The sequence below is a fragment of the Stenella coeruleoalba genome, assembly GCF_951394435.1.
Source record: "Stenella coeruleoalba genome assembly, chromosome: 7".
Taxonomy (NCBI): domain Eukaryota; kingdom Metazoa; phylum Chordata; class Mammalia; order Artiodactyla; family Delphinidae; genus Stenella; species Stenella coeruleoalba.
The window spans coordinates 66,619,586-66,642,153 of record NC_137153.1 but is presented as its reverse complement, the minus strand read 5'-3'; the positions used below and the strand labels follow the sequence as shown (position 1 = coordinate 66,642,153).

The window sequence follows — 22,568 nt, the reverse complement described above, 5'->3', positions numbered from 1 at the left end:
CCTCTCTAATATTGTAAATTCTGCAGCCCCATCTTCTAGGATGGCAGTTATCAAACATTTTCTGCTGTGAGACATTGATGGACTATAGTTAAATGCATGAAACCCATAGGTGTTTGTAATTTCCAAATTACCCAGTCCTTTTCTCCCCCACTCAGCATACTTTAAGTGCAGGTAATTTTCAATCAATACTTTCATTAAATTTGGGAGAACTTTAGTACTTATTCTTATTTTTTTTTAGCTGTGCAGCTTGCAAGATCTTGGTTCCCTGACCAGGGATCAAACTTGGGCCCTCCGCAGTGAAAGCTCAGACTCCTAAGCACTGGACTGCCAGGGAATTTCCAGTACTTTTAAAATAACATTCTAACAGTCTTCGCAACTCTTCACAATAGCCTAACTCTGTGGAACTTTCAGTGTGGTGAATAATAATCACTGTTTCAGGAAAACTGGGAGGGTACCTATGAATTAGGAAGCACTATATAATCTGGGTAAAAGTCGCTATCCTAGCGAGCGTGAGTAATTGAGGAAAAGTGGTTACTTGTTATTGTGGGCCTAATTTCTATTACAGGGCTTCATGCCTTCATATGCTTAGCGCTTCACTATGACTTAAGATACTACTTTTCCTTTCAAACCAAGTCTCACTTTAAGCAGCTTATATTTACTCTGATCACTTCCTAGAAACTAGTCAGAGGGGTTGGGTATAAGAATGCCCCCAAGGTCCCTCTCACTGACTCCTCAAATTTCAGTGGAAGTGTTTATGGAAATACTTTGGATTTCCAATTATTTCATCACCTTAACAGCTGTCTTCATTTTGGGGCATGCCCTACCAGTTAATTTGCATGTTCTGTGCTGTTAGTTTTTTCCCTACTTTGAACATGACATTTTTTTTTAGTTGTCATAATGTGCAACAGCTGTATGTTTAATCAAAGTTGCGCTTTTTCAGCTGTTACAGAATTGGTGTGTTCTTACTTGGGGGTGAGGGGGGAGGGGAGGGGATGCTGTTGGAGAAAGTCAAAATGAAGGTGTGAATGTGTAGTTTTTTGCTTCATGAGGTTTTCCCAGGAGTTCAGGATTAGGAGTTCTTGTTTTTTTAATCAGATAAGCCATGTTAACATCATGTCCCTATAAGGGCTTATCTGCTTACTGACTTGGAAGACTCCTTAGACTTATTTGAAATAAGTATGTTAACTAATCTGTGAGATAATGTCTCATTTAATTCCCCCACTGGAAAATTTGAATTTCTCAGTCCCTTGTTCTGTTTAACGGTGTGAACACCTGTAGAGTGCAGGATTGTGCCAAGTGTATTCTTGGACCACTTGAATTAAAGTTACCTTACGTAGTACATTAGTAAGTTTGTCATTCAAGGACAGATTCTCATTCTTTTCTCTTTGGTTGACTTCTCACGTACGGCTTTATTGTGTTAGAGCTGTGAATGGTGACAGGTATTACATGCAAAGAGGGAAGAATGACTAGGGATTAAATTGGTAATGTTTCCGGGGAAATGGTAGTTCTGAACTTCAAGGAGTTTAGAGAAATGGCCAACTGACTTTTATAAAGAAACAAAATGGAGACTTAGTTTCCTAGGCCTTCCGTAACAAAGTACCAAACCCTAGGTGGGTTAAGACAACAAATTTATTGTCCAGCAGTTCTAGAAGCTGGAAGCCAGAACTCAGGTTGTCAGCAGGGCCATGCCATCTCTGGCTCTAAGGAAGAATCCTTCCTTGCTTCCTTTAGCTTCTTGATGTTTGCTAGCAGTCCTTGGTGTTCTTGGCTTGTAAATATGTCACTCCAGTCACGTGGCTATTTTCTCCCCTTGTGTCTGTCCAAATTTAAACTTTTTATAAGGACACCAATCACAATGGATTAGGGCCCACCCTTTTCATCTAGTTTTAACTTGATTACATCTGTAAAGATCCTATTTCCAAATAAATAAGGTCTCATTCTGAGTTACTTGGGATTAGGACTTCACCGTATTTGGGAGGGGTTGGGGGTGGGGCTGGTGGATGCCATTCAGTCCTTTATAGAGACCCTGCCAAAATATGGGTAAGTTGCAAGATAATTTATTCACTAGTCATCCTGGAATACTTTTCATAATACAACTTGATCGCCTTTACAGAGAACTTTGAGCAAGTTGGAGTAGCATAAGCAAGAATTGTAATTATTCCTGCTTGAATTTTTTTTGCTTGATTTTTAAAAATTACTGCTTCAGAAAGATAATGGTTAAATGTCCTTATGAACACAAGGTCATAAAACAGTTCACTTTCAAAATTCACCTTTCTTGTAGATTCATTAAAATACACAAAACTTGTTGAAGTTTAGAGTTTTTCTGCCTAGGTGATGAGGTCACAGCAGCAGTGATAACATTTTTGGTTTCAGTGGCTATCAGTTTTCCCTATAGTTGATATAGAATGATTCTTAAGAATTTATTGAGGTCCTGAAAAGATGTTGTCATCAGAGGCCATAGGAATGGCTTCACAATCACTAAATTTCAGTGCTCTGTATTTTATTTTAATAATTTAGCTAGGACATTTGAGTAACTAAGGATGTAGAAAGATTGAGTTTTGAGAGAAGCATTTTAATCTTTTTCTATCCTTTTTTTCTAGTTAGAAAATGGATATACTTTATTTGATTATGATGTTGGACTGAATGATATAATTCAGCTGCTAGTTCGTCCAGACCCTGACCTTCCTAGCACATCTAAACAGACTGATGTACAGGCCAAACCCTGTTCTAATAGTCCACCTAAAGTAAAGAAAACCCCAAGGGTGGGACCTTCCGGTCAGCCGTCTACATCAACTCGTGATTTTCTTATTGATCCTGGCATTGGACTATACAAGGTATGTTGTCTTCCTCAGACTTCTGGTTAATTGTGAGAATATAGATATGTTCTCTTCAGGGTGTTGTGAACAAGAAAACATTGATTGCTGTTTGAGAGTGAAGATTGGGCTGTTAATATTTTAACTTTTAAAAGTAATCTTGAAATACTAGTGAAAGATATACAGGCAAATGTATAAAATGTGTATGTACAGTACAGAGAATAATAAAGCAAACACCTGTGTAATTCCACCAAGGTTAAGCAGTTCCTTTTTAAAGCCTCCTGTGTGCCCCTACCAGAACACATCTCCCTCTCTTTCCCTAAGAGGTAAACTACTTCTTCTCACTACTCTGGTCATTTTATTTTTCTTTAGTGTTAACTACTTATGTATGTATCTCTAAACAATGTTTTGTTTTGCCTGTATTTGAACTTTTACTTTTTTGCATATAGATATTTTATTTTTCACTATTATGTTATTCCGTTTTATTAACATGCCACAATACATTTATCTAATCCATGATTAATAGGTATTTGGGCTGTTTCCAGTTTTAGCTGTTTTAAACTGTGCTGTTTTGAACCAACTATGTGTATCCTGGTATACATGTTCAAGAATTTCTTTAGGAATTTTTACCTAGAAATAAAAGTGCTGGTGGAACTTCAGTGCATATTGTATCTGTAGATCAGCTTGGAGAATTGACATCTTTACAATGTTGAGTCCTTCATTCATGAATGATAGATGTCTCCATTAATTTAGATCTTTGACATGTTTCTCAATTACTTTTCTGTTTACATACCTTTGACTTATTTCTATTAGCTTTGTTTTTGATGGTTGCCTTTTAAAATTGCAGTTTGTTTGGTATGTAGAAATGCAATTGATTTATTTATTGACCTTTGTTATCTAGCAACTTCTTCAAATTCTAGTAAATTTTGTGGGAATAATTGACAGTTTTGTTCCATCTTTTTCTATCCTTATATTTTTTCTTAATTCTTACTGGTTGGGATAAACTGGGACCCAAACTTAATTTTCAGAGCGTTTTCAAGGCAAAAAATTAAAGATTGGTAGACAAAATGAATTAAGAAAATGCAAATAGAGATCTATGGAAAAATGCAAACATCCATAAAAATGGAAAGAATCAAAACTGGCAAAGAGTTGTATCAAAGTACCTGGCCTGGCTACACTGAGGAATTGCTTTAAACCCATGACGATATCTAAATTGACCCACAAATGTTAAAAAAAAAAAAAAGCTTTCATTTGTTCTATAAATTTAGTGTAATATTGATACTTGAAACATGATAAAAAGCACACTAGTATCACTACATATTGATGTAAAACCTAAGTTATGTTTTACAAATAAAATTATAACTATATTAGAAGACCATACCTTGACTAATTGTGGTTTGTCAGGAAATGGGATAGTTCATTTTTAAGAAATATTTTAATATTTCATATTAATAAACCAAAGAAAACAAATGATCTAATCTGTTTTCTTCATCTAAATAAAAATTTGAATTCATTTCTGATTTTTTAAAAAAATCCTTGGTAACAGGAACAGATGGAATAGATGAATATTTTAAACCACACCCAGCATCATGCTTAATGGTGGGGAAAAGCCACAAACATTCCCATTAAAGACAGGAGCCAGACAAAGAAGCCCGTTAATGCTATTGTTTAACATCTTTCTAGAAGTGCTAGATGATACAGATAAGCAGAAAACAAAGTGTTGTAAATACTGGAGAAGGCAGTCTTTACTTAGGAATACCTGGAAAGCTGAGAAGATACCTTAGAGCATTATGAGCCATCAGCAGAGTGGCTGTTGAAATACCAGTAGCTTTCCTTACTGTGATCATTTAGTAAAAGAAAAAAGTATAGTAACAAAACAAAAGTCTGCGAATAAACTTACATGATATGCACAAAACTTGCATAAATTAGTGCCTTATGTAGTGCTCACAGTTCAGATTGAATTGTTAATATTGAAAGCCCACTTGCCAAATTGTTGTCTATGTCACTCATTGATTTCATCACTCTTTCAGTTACCAAAACTTTCTACTTGATATTTTTTCACATTATTTTAAAAATAAACTTGTTAGTTTAGAACAGTTTTAGATTTACAGCATAATTGGGAAGATACTACAGTTTTTCCATATATCCCACACCTGGTTTGCCCTGTTGTTAACATCTAACATTAGTGTGTGGCACGTTTGTTATAATTAATGAACCATATCTCATTAGCTTGTACCTAATGTCTTTTATGTTCCAGAATCCCATCTAGGACACCATATTACATTTACATTAGTATTATACTAAGATAGTTGTCACGTCTCCTTAAGCTCCTCTTGGCTGTGGCAGTTTCTCAGACTTTGTATTTGATGATCTTGACAGTTTTGAGGAGTACTGGTCAGGTATTTTGTAAAATGCCATGTTAGGATTCATTTGTTTTCCTCATCATTAGACTGGATTTACATATTTTGGGAGGAAGAGCACAGAGGTGAAGTGCTATTTTCATCACATATCTAGGGCACTGTACTGTCAACATTCTATTTGGTGATTATAATTTAGGTTTTACATCAGTAGTAACTTACTACTGTTGATGTGAACCATAATCACCCGGCCAAGGTGTAGTGTGTGTCACATTTCTTCACTGTCAGTTTACTTTCCCCCACCCCCCTTTACATACTTTTTTTTTTTTGAGATGAAGTCATTATATGCAGCCCAAACTGCATGTAGTCAGATTATCTACAAAAATTATTGGGAATTCTTTTATGCAGGAGACTTGTCTCTTCATTTCCTCAGTCATTTATTGACATCAGTATGGATATTTTTTCTCCTGTGTCCCTTCCATATACCCCCATTATTTTGGGTTCCTTTGATTTTCGTTGAAGCGCTTTCTTTCTGGCACTAGCGCTAGCGCTTTTCTTTCGGGCTCATCTTGTAAGTTTCCTGCCCCAGTCCTGCAGTCAACCATTTCTCCAAGGAGCCTTGGTTCCTTTAATTGGAGAATGGTATTGGAAACTAAGATCTGGGCTCTAGGTGCTCCTTGCTACTGGGGTGTCCTTGTTTTTAGGGCCCTCAGCTGACAGAGCAAGGAAATACATGCAGTATGTATAATAACTCCTGTATATCCATGTATCTATAAATATTTATGTAACCATCTGTGTCCATATTAAGCTTACATTATTACATTTTAACTTTTAAGGGCAACAGTTTAGAAGCTGCTACTTTTGACTTGATTTGTTTTGGGCCATGTAGGTATGAATTTGTTTTCATAGGAGAGGACCAGCTTATGAATCTGCAGATCTGAGATTAAGCAAGGTTAAGTAGTTAAGGTCAATTTAAATTCTCTGTTTAGCACACTTCTCAATACCCAGTTGTGTCCCCTCCCCCAAACTAATTCAGACAAGCATCATGAGAAACTACTTCTCTTAGCAGATCTTTGCTTTTTATTTGCAGTGTTAGCACTTTGGCTGTCAACTATCTCTAGTACTTGGTTTTGTTTTTTAAACATCTCTTATATTTCATATTAATATATAGCATAGATGTTAAGGACTTGAGCTTTGTTGTCAACCTTGGTTTCAAATTTCAATTCAGCCAAGTTCTGAGTTGGACAAATTTGGCAAGTAAGTACATTGTCTCCCTTTCCTCATTTAGAAATACACTTGGAACCTGGCATGTGAACTCTCAAAAGGCTACTGTTATTTGTAAAGTAATATGTTTAGTCAAAGCTGCACTTAACCTTCCTCTTTAGTTGAAGAGACTAACACAAACTTACTTGCTTTTTTGGGTGAAGCTCGGTAATTGTCATAGATATTTGAAATTTTGACTAGTGACTTTTTCATATAGAAGGGTTTATTTCTGGATAATCCATTCGTTGAATATTTAGATATTTAGTGTATATTTGTACTGGGTACTAGAAATGAGGGGTAAACAGATGATATTGCCCTCTGCCTTCATAATTATATTAGATGTTCTTTTGGGCTAGCCTGAAAATGCTCAGAGGCTTCTACTTTTGACTTATTTTGAGTTTGCTTTGAATTTTGTCTGTTTTCCTTAGAGCGAGTCTCTGAATAGTGAGTATATCAAAATTTCATTAAATTGTGTCTGAATCATTTAAAAATTGGGAGGTTTTTTTTCCTCTTCATGAATTCTTGCCTATGTAATTTTTTGCTTTATAAAGATTTTTCTCTATGGATGAGCAAACAGATTTGGAGGCTTTCCCTTCCTTTTGCCTAAGAATATTTTTGGACCTCATGATAAGCAGGCACAAAAAGTGGATTTTCAAAGTAGTGTACTCAAAACAGACATAGGTAAACATTTAAACTTTAAGATGAAATTTTAATCTGAAGTTGTTATCCAGTATCAGTCTTGTTTTGCCCTATTTGGTAACTTTGAGCGATATTTGGTCAATTTCAGATAGCTTTTCATACGTTGTAAGAAACCATATATCACTATCACGTTTAGAAAGTCTGTGGAAGATTGCAGAGGCTGGGTCCATCCATTCCCATTGTACAACACATTGAATCACACTGGCTCTAGGAAGTAATTTATTTTGTGAAACCAGGTGGACCTCTGATGCCTAAATTGGTTTTAATTCTGGTTTTTAGATGTGGAAGCTTTGTATGACTCACATCAGATCTTACTGTTGAAATGACTCATTCTGGCTTAAATAATAACTGTTTAGCATGATGATAGTAAGCTTTTAGGATTTAGCTAAGTGTGTGGCACTGTTAAAACTTTTTACATGTCTATGCTTATTGTAGCAAATAAAGAGGAAAATTATCAGTAATTACTAAGTAAAAATTATGGATTTCCTATATTTCCTGTCTTGTCTATAGTGCAGTGCTGCTTTATTTAACCTTGTTGATCATGAAATGTAATAGACAACAAATAAGAGTAGAACTTAACAAGATATTATGAAGTCAGTGTCCATAAATACCACTCAAATTAAGAAATAGAACAGCAGTACGCCAGGAGCTTCTCATGTGCCCCTCTTGATTAAACTCCCTCCTCCCTAGTTGTAACTACTACCTAAACTTCTATGGTAGTCAATACTTTACTTTTTATTAGCTTTAACCTTTTATTATACTTAACCTCTTAATAACATTTAACTTATGTATGCATCGCTAATTTTCCTCTTTCTGAACTTTATATAAATGGAACCGTATTGTGTTTTGATTTGTAACTCTGAAGAAACACGGTATAATGAGAGAATCATGTTCAGAGTTAGAGAAACCTTTATCAACTTAGCTCCCATTTCTAGCTGTGTATCTTCTGAGGGCAAGTGTATTTCACTTCTGAACCTAATTGGAAAATAAGAATGACGTTGCATTGTAATTTTTAAAGGAGGTAACGTATATAACGTTAAATGGCTAATGTATTTACTAAATAAGCATGGTATGGTAATAAGACCGACCATACTATGAGTTTTAATAAGTTTTAACATAGGACATATGTTGATACTTAGTGGAAGGAGAGTTATTTCATTTGTTCCTACTATATGTTTGCTAGGTTGGCACATCATACAGATTTGTCACCTACTCTCAATATACTGCAAAGTATGTTACTTTATAAAAGAAGCTGAGGCTGGGACAGGTTAAGTAACTTGTTCAAGGTTACATCTAGTAGGTGATAAGCAAGGGCTTAAACTGAGGTTTATCTGCAGAGCTTGTGTGTTTTCCACAGAACATACAAAGTGCTACAGCTAGCTATGGTAATTTCTCAAGTATTTGCTCTTGGTACTGTTTTATTTTTTAATGATTTTTCCTTGCCTCTCATACTTGGGTTTTTTTTGTTTGTTTGGGTTTTTATCAAATACTTGGACATGAAAGACTCTTCTCTAAATGTGGCTACAGGCATATCTTGGAGATAATACGGGTTTGGCTCCAGACGACCACAAAAAAGAATATCAGTAAAGAAGTCAAACAAGTTTTTTGTTTTCCAGTGCATACAAAAATTACATTTACACTATACTATAGCCTATTAAGTGTACAACAGCATAATTTCTTTTAAAAGTGTACATACCTTAATTTTAAAATGCTTTATTAAAAAATAACCATCTAAGCCTTCAGCAAGTCGTGATCTTTTTGCTGGTGGGAGGTCTTGCATCCGTGTTGATGACTGCTGGCTGATCCAGGATGGTGGTGGCTGTGGCAGTTTCTTAAATAAGACAACAGTGAAACTTTGTCATAGATTGACTCTTCCTTTTACAAACAAGTTTTCTGTAGCATACAAGGCTGTTGGATAGCATTTTACTAACAGTAGAACTTGTTTCAAAATCGGAGTTGAGTCCTCAAACCCCACCACTGCTTTATCAACTAAGTTTATATAGTATTCTAAATCCTTTGCTGTTTCAACAATCTTTACAGCATCTTCAGCAGGAGTAGCTTCCATCTCAAGAAACTACTTTCTTTGCTCATTCATAAGAAGCAACTCCTTATCCATTCAAGTTTTACCATGAGATTACAGCAATTCACCCACATCTTCAGGATCCACTTCTAATTCTAGCTCTCTTGCTATTTCCATCACATTGAAGTCCTGAACCCCTCAAAGTCATCCATGAGGGTTGGAATCAATGTATTCTAAATCCTATTAATGTTGATATTTTGACCTCTTCCCATGAATCACAAATGTCCTTAATGGCATCGAGAACGGTCAATTTTTTCCAGAAGGTTTTCAGTCAGCTTTGCTGAGATCCATCAGAGGAATCACTATGGTAGCTATAGCCTTACAAAATGTATACTAATGAATAGTAGCAAAAACATAAGCTTTAAGGTCAAGGTGTCTTCAAATCCTAGTTTTACATTTTATTAACTTTCATTTGGAGCAAGTTAACTTGTCAGAGCCTTAAATTCTTATCCTGTAAAATATGATTTATTAATTATTAAGGTTAGTTAGACAAGCCTAACTAAAGGAGCCTTGCATAATACCTGGTATATGGGTATTAACTTCAGTACATACTAACCCCCACCCCTACCCCATGTGATACCATCCGTCAGAGTTCTGTTGGATACCTTAAGTGGTCTTAGACCCTCAGGAAGAGCTAGCTTGATTAGGTAATGATCTTGTATTAGTAATGTCTGTTTTTTTTTCTTTTTAAAGAGTTTTTAAAAAGTTGAAGGGATGTGTCTTGGTTGTTGCTCCTGAAAGGGCTTTGACCTTTAGACGAATTCCCTCAGCATTTTTAGGACAGGATTTTTTTTTTTTTTAAACCCAATTTCTTAGGTAACTCTAAATTTCTCTGGTATACCTGTCTTCTAATACCGTTTTCCTTTTGTTAGATTGTATGGCTTAGTTCTGGATCATCCACTAGAGTTAACTACATACATTTTGCATGTTTATAGCTCTGTTCTCTTTATATTTTCTTTGTTCTTTGAGGTACTAAATAATGCATTTGCTAGTGATTTGCTGTTGGTGGAACTTATCTCCATTTTGTATAGGTAGGTTCACTAGATTCTTTCCTTTGTACATGTGCGTAAGTCCCTCGTTTTCGAGTTTTATTTTCTGTTTAATACTGTGTTTTCTGGTTGGACTGACTGTAAATTATCTGTAGGATTCTGAAGAAATTAATGGAACAAATTAATATCACAGTCATAATACTTCAGAGTTCTGGCTTTTTGTTACTGACTTTTTTTTTTTTTTTTTTTTTTTTTTTTTTTTTTGCGGTACGCGGGCCTCTCACTGTTGTGGCCTCTCCCGTTGCGGAGCACAGGCTCTGGACACGCAGGCTCAGCGGCCATGGCTCACGGGCCCAGCTGCTCTGCAGCATGTGGGATCCTCCCAGACCGGGGCACGAACCCGTGTCCCCTGCATTGGCAGGCGGACTCTCAACTACTGTGCCACCAGGGAAGCCCTGTTAGTGACATTCTTAATGAATGACATGCCAGAATAACTCTTGGGTACACAAGAATTATATTTTAAAAGTCTAATATAGATATGGGTAAGGAATAGTTAAAGAAAATACCTATTTCATTGAAGGATATTGGGAGGAAAGTTAATTTTCGTATTAGTAAATAACAGATTTGACAGTATAATCCAAAAAGAATAGTTTCGTTCTAATCTTTCAAATTACTTTAAACATGAATATCTGCAAATATTAACTATGATAACCCTCAAAATAACTTGAGTTATATTAATGTTTTTGAAGCAGTAGATGAAATTACGCTTCATTAACTAATTTTAAACTTTTTTTTAGGTAAATGAATTGGTGGATGCCAGAGATGTCGCCCTTGGTGCTTGGTTTGAAGCACGTATACATAGTGTTACTAGAGCTTCTGATGGACACTCACGTGGCAAAACTCCACTGAAGAATGGCAGTTCTTATAAAAGGACTAATGGAAATATAAATCATAATTCCAAAGAGAACACAAATAAATTGGACAATGTACCCTCTACGTCTAACTCAGATTCTGTTGCTGCTGATGAAGACGTAATTTATCATATCGAGTATGATGAGTAAGTGCTCATGCTATTGAGGACTTCATTCATGTTTTTGTTTGTAGAAGCAAAAAAATCTTCTATCTCAAGATTGTTTTCAAATAATAGTCTTTCAGAAGAAATCATCTAGGGGTCATGTTCGGTCTAGTACCATTTGTTTTTGTTTGTTTAGTGGTTGTAATATAATAAGAGCTCCTCAACATTTAGCATCTGGCTCCTAAGTGGTTTGTTGTTTTGGGTATCCTAATACGTGGCTTAATTTAATATGTAAGGGTTTCTCTTTGTCTGGTCCTCTATTAGGGTTTTTGCTATGTATTTTAATAATATTCTAGAAAGTATATAACAGTGTGTAATGTAATAACATTCATTCATTTATTTATTTATCTTGGCCACGCCGTGGGGCATGTGGGATCCTAGTTCCCCAACCAGGGATCGAACCCACGCCCCCTGCAGTGGAAGTGCGGAGTCTCAACCATCAGACAGCCAGGGAAATCCCTGTAATAGCCTTTAGAATGAGGTTGAAATATTTTCTAAAAGCTATTATTGGGATAATTCACGTAAAATTTATACATTTAAAGGGTACAATTCACTGTTTTTAATATATTCATAGGATTGTGCATTATCACACACTACTCTTAGAACATTTTTATTTTCCCCCCAAAAAACTATATGCCCGGCAATCACTTCCCAATCCCCCTCTCCCAACAAAAAAATTTTTTTTGAATTTTATTTAATTTATTTTTTTTATACAGCAGGTTCTTATTAGTCATCCATTTTATACAACAAAAAGTTTTTAAATGTTCATGTGAAAACAGTATTAAGAACTTGCTTTGAGGGCTTAGACTTTAACACTGAATTATTTTCCTTACCTATTTTCAAAATCCTAGTACAAAAGTTACTATGGGGAAAGATTTAATGTTTATTCAACACTAAATGATCTTTGTCTTCATTCAAGTGATATTTTAATATGTATAGAAAGTATGAAACCAAATCGTTATCAGGTGTGAGTTCAAGATCCTAAAATGGTTTTGATTTTTCTTAGCAAAAATGGTATAAAAGACTGGTGTCAACTCAGATTTCCAGGATACCTGGAAAGGGGTCAAAAGTAGATCCCTTTCATCTTTTCTGATACTTCTTATGGTTTTAGTTAACTTGCCAACGTGGCTTATTTCAAATGTGCAGTCATACTGTTTTTTACCATAGTAGATGATAATAGAAGCAACAACTAGCATGGGTATTAATATCTTGGATTGGCCAGGACTGGCAATATTGGTAAATCGAACCTGGGATAGAAAGGGATTGGAGTTGATGTGTTAATAGTAACCAGTGTCTGGGTTTATGAATACCATGGCAAAGAGGCAAGAGTGGAGGATTTAAGCTATCTGTATATAGGCTGTCAACAAGTGGAGTTCTTGATTTGCTTCAAGTTTTTATTCTATTTCTTGGAGAAAAGAAGAAATAACTCAGAAACCTGCTACCTGGGACCTGATTCTGGCCAATAAAGGAGTTATTATTTGGCCCCCCCCCCCCAAGAAAAATTGTATAGAATGGCACAGTGTAGAAATAGGGTAAGAAGCTTTAAACACTAAGTAAACTAAGGCTTATTAAATTTTTTACAGTTTTAGGGGCTCTTAGTTGGTTTTGGAATAAGACTTTCCAAGGGATAGACCTGAGTTTGGTACAATGTTAGAACATAAATCACAGTATCTTAGCGTTTATTTGGTTATTTTTTAATGAAGAAGTTTGTCTTGATTAGAATGAATGTTGGTCTAAACCCAACATGCATGAGAAGACTAAAATTATCTGTCCAAAATAATTTTACATGATGGAATTGTTTCAGTGTTGGCAACTTAAAGATATGGTAGCTGAACTTTCTTTGAGACGTAAGATATCAGAAGCTTAGTAAATGTCATTCATATCTTCAAAAAGAGAAAAGGACTATACAGAGTAAAGTATGAAATAAATAAAATAGTTGAGTTTCTGGATAAGAGTCCCAGATAACAAAAGGCTGTTATAAGCATCTAGAAAAAATCATGATCCCATATGGATGTGATAAAGAATCCTGTTAAAGTTTCTTTCGTCACGGTTATCAGAAAAGTTAAAAACTATAGTCAAGTTCATGTTAATTTCAATAACTTATTAAACAAGTTCTCACATTCTTGGACGGAGGATGCATTGAAGACAGATTGTGGAGTATATGGCTTAGCAGTAGTAATAGATTCTTATTGAGTAGTAAGCTCCAACTTAGTTAATAGAATGTAGCTATCAAATAGTTACACTGTAGGATGTTTTATTAGAAGTAAGATATCTAGAACAAGACTGGTGGTGCTACCGTTTTACTGGCCTGGTTATTCTCTACTTGGAATATTGTTTTCCATCTTCGTACTTTAAGAATAATACCAACAGGACATGGTGCATCTTTAGAGTAGAGGTCAAAGTGTAAAATCAACATGAAGAATAGCTAAAAGAACTAAGTATTTACATTGAAAAGACTGGGATCAAGATAGCTTTCATATTTTAAAAGCTCTGGGTGAAAGTTCTGTACAACATAGAAGGTAGGTTTCAGGATAACATAAACTTCCTACCAGTCAAATCTCTAAAGATAGAGAATGGTCTGCACTGAGAAGGAGACAAAAACAAGCGTTGGCTATCTTCAACCTTAGACAGGGGGAATTACTAGAAATGTTACATTGCAAAGGGAAATAAAGTTAGAGGTCATTAATCCAATCACTCTAATTTTTACTTCCAAAACAGTATTTGTCAGACAATTTTTTTGTACTTAATAGACTTTAAGTACATACAGGCTGCCATCCCATTCCATTTATGATTCTAAATCTGTCATTTCTCTCAATGAATTAACTTCATTTTTCTCATAAAGTTGAAAGTAATCTGCTTAATTGTCTCCAAACTCTGAGTGCAGCAGTGCGAGTGCGTTTTGAACAGCCTGTCATTTAGCCAGTGCAGAGAGGTATTGTACATGGGACCAAGGAAACCTGTTCAAGGAATTCTTCTGGGATTTGCAGTGTTTGTCAGTTTAAAATGGCACTGTTCAAAGGTTACTTTTGTAGTGACCTACAGGTCCTAATATATTAACCAGGCTAAATGAATTCTCAGTCTTTGAAATGAATTTCATTAAAAGCATTGCTGTCTCAGAACAAGATTAAGTAGGTATACTACTCTGCATCTTCAATCCCCACTCCAGTCAGAGCATAGTTAAAACAATTTTTAATCTGTGAGAAGTGATACGTATTAAAATTTATAATGTTACTTATTAGGTAGATGTGTTCCACAAAACAACACTCCCAAAAGCCAAATCTAGTAGTTGACATTGTTCTAGAATCTTAGTGAAATCATTTGTTTGCTAACCTTATTCCATTTTTCCTCTCAAAATTATGGATATAAATATTCTGAGTGCATAAAAAGCAGGTTATGTTAAGAGATCTGTTTGAAATGTTTTAAGATTTAAGAGTTTTACTGTTTTCAGGGGTCCCTTTTCTATAGATTCCTTGATGAATATAGACTGAATTGAGAGCTTCCTACTGCAAATAATATAAAGCAAAATTGTGGAGTTAACATCGAAGTGCCTGCTACAAAGAACATATATGTGGGTTTGTTCTGTTTTGTTTTTTCATGATGGCTATTCTGTACTATTCATCTGTCATCACCCTTGCCTTAGCAAGGGCTGTGTATTTTTAGAATTAAACCAATCCAGTAAGTACTTTGGGAGAAAGAGCTAGCAGTACAAATATTAAATCTAGACTTTAGAGATTTAGATTCCAACGGATTCTTAAATCTTTTGTAAAGTTTTAACTTCTTAAAAGCAGCTTTATTAAGGTATAATTCACATAGCATTCAATTCGCCCATTTAAAGTGTAAAATTCAATGTTTTTTTTTAGTATATTAACAGAACTGTGCAACAGTCACCACAATCTAATTTAGAACATTTTGGTCTTCCACAAACCCCTTACCCATTAGCAGTCACTCCCTGTTTCCCTACCCCCACCAGCCCTTCCCCCAACCCCTCTCAGCCATAGGCAATCGGGAATCTTCTGACTCTGGATTTACCTATTCTGGACATTGCATATAAGTGGAATCCTATAACATGTGGTCTTTTGTGACTGGCTTTTTTCACTAAAAAAAGCATTGTCAAATAATGCTCCATATTACCACTGTTTATTTATCAGTTTATGGACACTGGTGTTTTCTACTTTTTGCTGCTAGGAACCTTCATGTACTATTTTTTTTGTGTAGGCATTTGTTTTAGTTTTTTGGCATGTATGTGGCAGCAAGGTTGCTGGGTTGTATGGCAGTTATGTTAACCTTGGGAAGAACTACCAGACTTGTTTCCAAAGTGGCTGCACCATTTTACATTCCCATGAGTTGTGTATGAGGGTTCCAATTTCTCCACACCCTCACCAAAACTTTGATTAGAACCATCCTATAGTATAAGAGGTATAATTAACCTACAACATTATGTTAGCTACAGGTGTACAGCATAGTGATTCAATATTTCTATACATCACAAAATGATCACACCACTAAAGTGTGTTTATTGGAGAATGACTATGCCTGCTTGAAACTTTTGTTTTTAGTGGTATTTTGGGCAGAAAACAAAAGGGAAGGGGATTCAGAAATGAGCAAATGTCAAGGTAATATAGGCAATTATAAACCCGTGGAGTGGTTAAATGGTCAATTAAAGAAAAAGAACATCAAATTTTCCCTTATTTCATAGTAAGCTTGTACTGTATATTTCCATAGCTTTCTAAAAGATGTCTTTATTCCCATTAGTTACTTTCTGTAGTTACGTAAGGTTTAAAAATTTTAAGGGTCCTGAACATCTAAATTCACAAATCTGTGACTGCAGTCTTGTGAGAGTAGAGATCCTGAAGCTAATTGTGGTGATGAGCCATGATCTTGACTTATAGGGAAGTAGACTGGGAAAGGGGCAATCATTGCCTTAGTGTTTCTGGTAGGTTAATATGTCTATAGCATAGCTTACAGCAATTTAATTACATTAACTCTCATGTGCCAGACTCTGAGCTAACTTCTTACATGAATGCTCATGTAATCTTTACAATAACTATAATGTTAGTTACATTAACTTCCATATGAAGAGACCAAGGCTTACTTACATAACTTGCCAGAGGTAACATCTGTTAAATTGTCTGACTCCAGAGCTTAAGGGTTAACCAATATGCATTATTGCCATTCTGCCTTAAACATGGTACATGTAATTGGTAATAGCCTACATAACTTCAAAGGTCAACCATTTTGTATGACCTAAAGACTTGCTTTAGACTTGGCCTGGGTTTTAAAGCAGACAGCACTCATACAACTTTGAGTTAAACCCTGGGTATGTAAGCAACTGAGGCCACGCTACTGAATTTAATCTTTACTCATCATTTGGCTGCTTTATGAACAGATAAAGGCTTAATTCCTTACCCTGCTTCTGTACTAAGAAACATCTGTTCTTAGTGGATTTGGTTTAGATTCCTCTTAATTAGACTAGCGGTTCTCAACCCTAGCTACACATTAGTTGTCTAGGAAGCTTTAAAAATATCAGTGCCTAGGACCCACCTCCATAACTTCTTGTATGATTGATCTTTGGGACCTCAGGGGATTGCTGTCTCAAAAGTTCCTCTGTGATTCTAATGTGTAGCCATGGTTGAGAACCACTGCCTTAGACTAGCGGTTCTCAAAGTATAGTCCTGTCCAGGAACATCAACATTACTTGTTAGAAATCCAAGTTCTTGTACTTACTACAGATGTAATGAATCGCTGTCTGAAGGTGGCCCTGCAGTCTGTGTTTTAATAAGTCCTCTGGGTGGTTAATATGTATACTCAAGTTTAAGAACCACTCACTGATTGCCTTTTGTACAGCCTTATCAGTTGCTACTAAGAACCAATATGGGGGAAAGGGGTTGATATGACAATTTAAACATAGTAAATACATTAAAGGCTGGAGATGATATACAATACCTGAGGAATCTGAGTATTCATCTTTATTTTAGTACCTGTATAGGTGGCTTATGGCTTGTTGATTTTTCCATTTCGTTTCCATATACATAAAGGATTAGTTAAGTCTTTTTCTAAAAGAAATTATATTTCATTCCAGCTAAATGATCTGTATCATTTAAATGAGGGACCATCTTCCACTATGCAGTCTTTATCTGTACCTTGGCTAACATAGAAAGCAGTATCCATCATGTGTTTGTGGAGAATTTATCTTTTATGATGTATTGGTACATTCTTTTTTTTCCTTTTTAACCAATTGAAATATTCTGTTTTGAGTTTTGTGGCAATTTTAGTATATTATCATTCACATAATGTTTCTTTTGACTTGATAATTTCTCTGAATTCCCCAAACTTGCACTTCCTCTTAAGAACTCAAACCCCAACCCAGACCATATAAAAGGAAAGGTTAACATGGGAGTAGTATTTGCAGAATTAGCTCCAGAACCACTGTTTAAAAAGTATTCTTTATTTCTTCTGTCTGCTCCATCAACCGTTAAGTATTGGTAAATTCTTGAGTGGGGGAAAATACTCTGTAGTAGTTGAATATTCTGAGATCTAGTTCTGGCTTTCCTTTGAATTAGACTCTTAAATGCATCAAGTCAGTCGTTCTAAGACAAGCCTTCTGAATTGGACTTAGGGTTAAACTAGATCTCAGAATCTCCCCATATACCTTCTTCTAAGTATTCAACAGGTACATTTACAGGTCAGTTAAAAGTGAATTTGGGAATACTAGTCTTGTTAGTGACTTGCTTTTTTAAATTGCTTTATTAAATTTAGTGTTCTAATTTAGAGACCTTGATTTATAAATTGGAGCTGATTTCTATAAAGAGAAATGTAAGCTAGAAAACACATAGTAGTTTGAACAAGGAAGTATATATATAAAGAGGGAAAATGCTTATGAAAGTTATTTTATTTCTGTATCATATCGTAGTGAATTGTCTATGGCTAGGCAAAGTTGAAATCTTTAAACATGAGAGAGAGTTTTCATAGTGACATGAAAACTACTTATATAATCTCTCATGCTCCATATTGTTCACATTTCAAATAGAAATGTCAGTTTACCTCAGAAACAAACTCTTTTTGTTTTGACTTTTTAGTAAATTATTCTGAAGTACCCTTTTTAAAGCATGGTTCAATAATTCTCTTGTTAAAACAACACTATGTGCCAGGCACTATACAAGTACTTTTCCTGGATTATCTCATGTAATCCTCATTAAACAATCAATGAAGTGGATACTTTTCTAAGTGTAAAGAGGGAATAACTGAGACTTAGAGAAGTTAATATACCTAGTATTGAATAGGTGATAAGTGGTAGACTGAGATTCAGAAGAGCACATACTTAGAACCACTCTACCATACTACCTCTCATTTTGAGAGAAGCATGCTTATAAAATACCTTAATGTATAAATAAGTATATATAAAATATTATAAAGCAGTTATGTTTGCATATTTAAAAAATTTCTATCATTCTCTCCAGTTATCTGTCACAGAACAGAAACCTTAAATCAGTAAACACCTGTGTGCCTTTTTCTGTAAGGAAAATGCATAGCTCGCTAGTATTCAAAGGATTTTTAAACCAAATAGGTTAAACTGCTGCTTTTAACAGCGTGTCAAGGTTCTACCACGAGATTGAGATCAAATGGAAATGTCATAGCATCACTTAGAACTTGGAGGGTAACTTACGCTAGGCTACAATTAAAAGCTCTTCTGGCGAACGTCTTAGGATAATGTTGTCATTGCTGCCAGCATTCTCGTAAGATTTTTTGAGCTATTCTAAGCTTGTGGTGCATGCTTTTGAGTATTCTTAATTATGGCTACTGCAAATAGAAGTCAGTGAGCCAATCCTGAAAAAAATCAAGTGGTATTTTTAGATAAAAGTTGCTGTTCTATAAAGTAACAAAACTGATTTTCTTGAATGTATTGATGTGATCTATTTCTAAAGGAATCCCAAAAATGTTTTAATGATGTCTGGGTTTTCATGGGAGAAAAGGAATAAGATTTAAAAAAATCAGATCAGAGGGTCATGTTGATCTTGAGTAGGGAGCTATAAATGAGAGGTTTAGTTTCAGAACCCTGGTGCAGTGACCAGTCTCCCCCATTGTTTTTTGGTTGTTACTGACATGTTTGCCAAAGACTTAGAATATTTCCTCTTTCTATGACTTGCAGTGTTCTAAATGGATGATAATCAAAAGGAGGGCAGAAGAAGTTAGCTCTTTGACTTTATTGTTGCTCTTCTCTTGTGTTAAAAGATCACTTGGTGCTTAGAAAAATGACTACAGGTATCAGTTAAAATGACTACAGATTATCAATTGATGTCACCTTTTCAAATTTATACATTAGTGTTTCTCAAAACGATGGTCAGCAACACTGCTGATTCACCCAGGTACGGTATTTATAATGCAGATTACTGGGGGATACCAGATCCCACCCCCACTCCCTGCATTGGGTGGGCCTGGGGTAGAGCCCAGGAATCCGCTTTTCAGAAAGCAGCCAGGAGCCTATTAAGTATACAGAGCATTGGTTCTCTTATAGGCTGTATAGTTTTAGTCATTAGAATCAGAATTTGCTTTGAATTCTAGGTCTTTGGTTGAGTTTTTTGCTTTGTTTTCTTTGAACTCATTCAGCTTTAATTTCCTCATCTGTAAATACCTACTTGACCATGTTCTTTTTTTCCCCTAATAACCTTGAAAAGTATCCAGTAATAATAGTCAAATTTTCTGCTTTTCATTTATTAATAAAGCCAGGTTATTTTGGTAAGTACTCTTAAATAATTTATCTTTGACATAGGTATCTTTTAACCTGATTACATTGTTTCCTCTATTAAAACAGTTATACACCATTGTTAACATGTTGTACAAGTGAGATATATTTCCATGTAATATGTAAAGTCCTACTGTAAGCAGTTTTAAGTAAGTTATTTTTGTCTGTGAGTAAGCTTTACATTTAAGGTGTGAAACTGAGTAATGTCATCTGTTAGATTAAGAAATGCTTTCTTTTTGCATGTAGTATGACATTAAAGATTTGCTAAACTAGAACATGCCTCCAGGTGAATGTTGTCCTTATTTAAGCATTTTAACACCAGGAAGCCATGTTTTGAAGGAAGGTTTCAGTGATAGTGCTTTGCTTAATACTGTTTGAGTCTTCTAAAATGCTTAGTTAGCTTACAAGTCACCTAAGGAAATGTACTTTTACTATTTTATAACAAACCTGTTTTAAAAATTGTGCTTAATCAATTTCCCTGAAATTTAATTCCCCAGGTTTTACTCAATGATTTGTTAATTGAAAACACAATTGGTTTTTGCTAAAATGTCACATAGTTCAGGATAATCAAAAGCATGTACTCTGAAGGATATCTCTAAAAGACATCTAAAGAGTATTTGGAGCAATGAAAATGTTACTGGGAAAAACAAGCTTAAGGATATTTAAGGCTTATCTGAGAATGTAGACTTTATAACACCAAAGTGTTTCTAAATTCTCAAAGATGCAGAGTAGCTAACTAGAATAAACTTATACCTGTATTTGGGGTAATACCTTGACTTCAGGTTCTAAGAACAGAAGGTCATGTAGAATAAGAGAAAAAAAGGACCCTAGTCTTATCCTTCCATAGCTGTATGTTGGCTCTTGGCACAGTGTAGTCAGCTTCAGTATGTTCCTTCTTCTCTGCTTCCGGTCTTTGGGGATATCTTGAGCCCTGTTTTAGAAGTTTTTCAAGCTTCTAACACTTCCCAAAATGTTTCAGTCTCCTGCAGTTTTCACCAGTGCAAATGCTGGAAGAAGTCAGCACTTGGACCAATTTGTAGAATTTGCAGTGGTTATCTTCAGCCGTACATTAGACTTCATGGGAGGCAGGGAATGCTGTGTTGGAGGCTGCCTATACTTAAAAAGACTTTCTCTTGTGTACTTGTATAAGTAACTGGAGCTAACTACAAGTTTCTTCGTTTTAAGAAATCCAAAAACATAATCTTTAAAACGCCTTTTTCTTATTATCTCTGTATAGAATTCTTTGTTCCCACTTAACTACCATAAAACACAGTGGTCACAGTTTATTACATTTTATTAAGGGCTTTAGTTACACAAAAGATTTTTCTATTTAATGAGTTGCATGTTTCCAAACATCTGTAGGCCTGGTATATCCCAAACACACTATAAAGTTTGAACGTGGTATCTGCTTCTCAATGAAAACTTGCTATTTTGTAGTGTTAAGTTCTGTGATAGAAAAATGTACAACTAGCTTTTAGAGTAAAGTTCTGAGATTATAAGGTAGAGAAGATACTTCTGTATTCCTGAAGGAGAGCCACAGGATACCAAGGATAAGGAGGTACAAAATACAGGGTTACCTAAGGGTAGATTAGTATGGCTGGAGTGTAGGAGATACGTGGTGAGAAGTAAGAAATGAAACTAAAGGTGAATAAAGATTTCAAGTTAAACATGGCAGATTAAGTTGCATGTTTGTCTTCACTCCTTCTTACACCCTCCTAGAAGACAGTAAAAGAATAAATGCGTAAACCCCCGAGGACAAAAAATATGATAGAAGTAAGACACAGAAGAGAAAGCAACAAAATTTTGGAAGGTAAGAAGCTAATGGGTAAATGATGCGTAACTTAGGCCAGAAAAAGCTGAAACCTAAGGATAAGCCAACAACAAGCAAGTAAATTGACATCGAAGAACCTTTGGAAGGTTCAGACCTTGGATTTACCAGGCACTTTGGACGTAGGCATATGGAATAAAACTGAGGAGAAGAGGATTGGTTTATTTATATGAAAGAGCATTTTAATCACTTCTACCCCACTCAAGGCTTAAATCAAGAAAGAGGAAAACAGGGTATTCAGGAAATAGGATTCAACACAGGAAGTAATGAAAGGAGATCCCAGCATGACAGCTGTGGAACAGGTCTAAGCCTGAAGAGCAAGTTTTCCAGATTAGAATAGGACAGAGGTCTCTAGAAGATGTTTTGCAACCCAGAACACTAGTAGAGTACCTGAAATGTCTGAACGTAGAAGAGTTTTAACACCTGTGGCAGAATGGGGATAATTAATATGTACATGGAAAATTAAGCAAGTAGCAACCAAAAAGAAGGGTTAAGTACTCAACAGAAAACAAAGTTGTGAAGGAAAGGATTTATAATTAAAGCATACTTCATTAGTTAGCTATGAACACTTATTTAGTCAACATGTAAAAAAAAATTGTAAAAAATACTGATTTTTACGAACAACTTGGTTTGTATAACATGCTTAAGAGCAAGAAATTTTGTCAATCCCTGCAAGATTATAAGTCCTAGAGCCAGGTGATCAGAGTTTGAGTCATGTCTCTGC

General features: G+C 35.3%; 1 protein-coding gene across 1 annotated transcript in view; it reads left to right on the top strand.

The window, feature by feature from the left end:
• UHRF2 (ubiquitin like with PHD and ring finger domains 2) overlaps window positions 1-22,568 on the top strand; it is a 74,587-nt gene that overhangs the window by 3,632 nt on the left and 48,387 nt on the right. Inside the window, exons 2-3 of the mRNA XM_079926561.1 lie at window positions 2,601-2,834; window positions 10,999-11,258. Of these exons, the coding sequence (XP_079782687.1) occupies window positions 2,601-2,834; window positions 10,999-11,258 (494 nt within the window). The remainder of the gene's footprint in view (window positions 1-2,600; window positions 2,835-10,998; window positions 11,259-22,568) is intronic.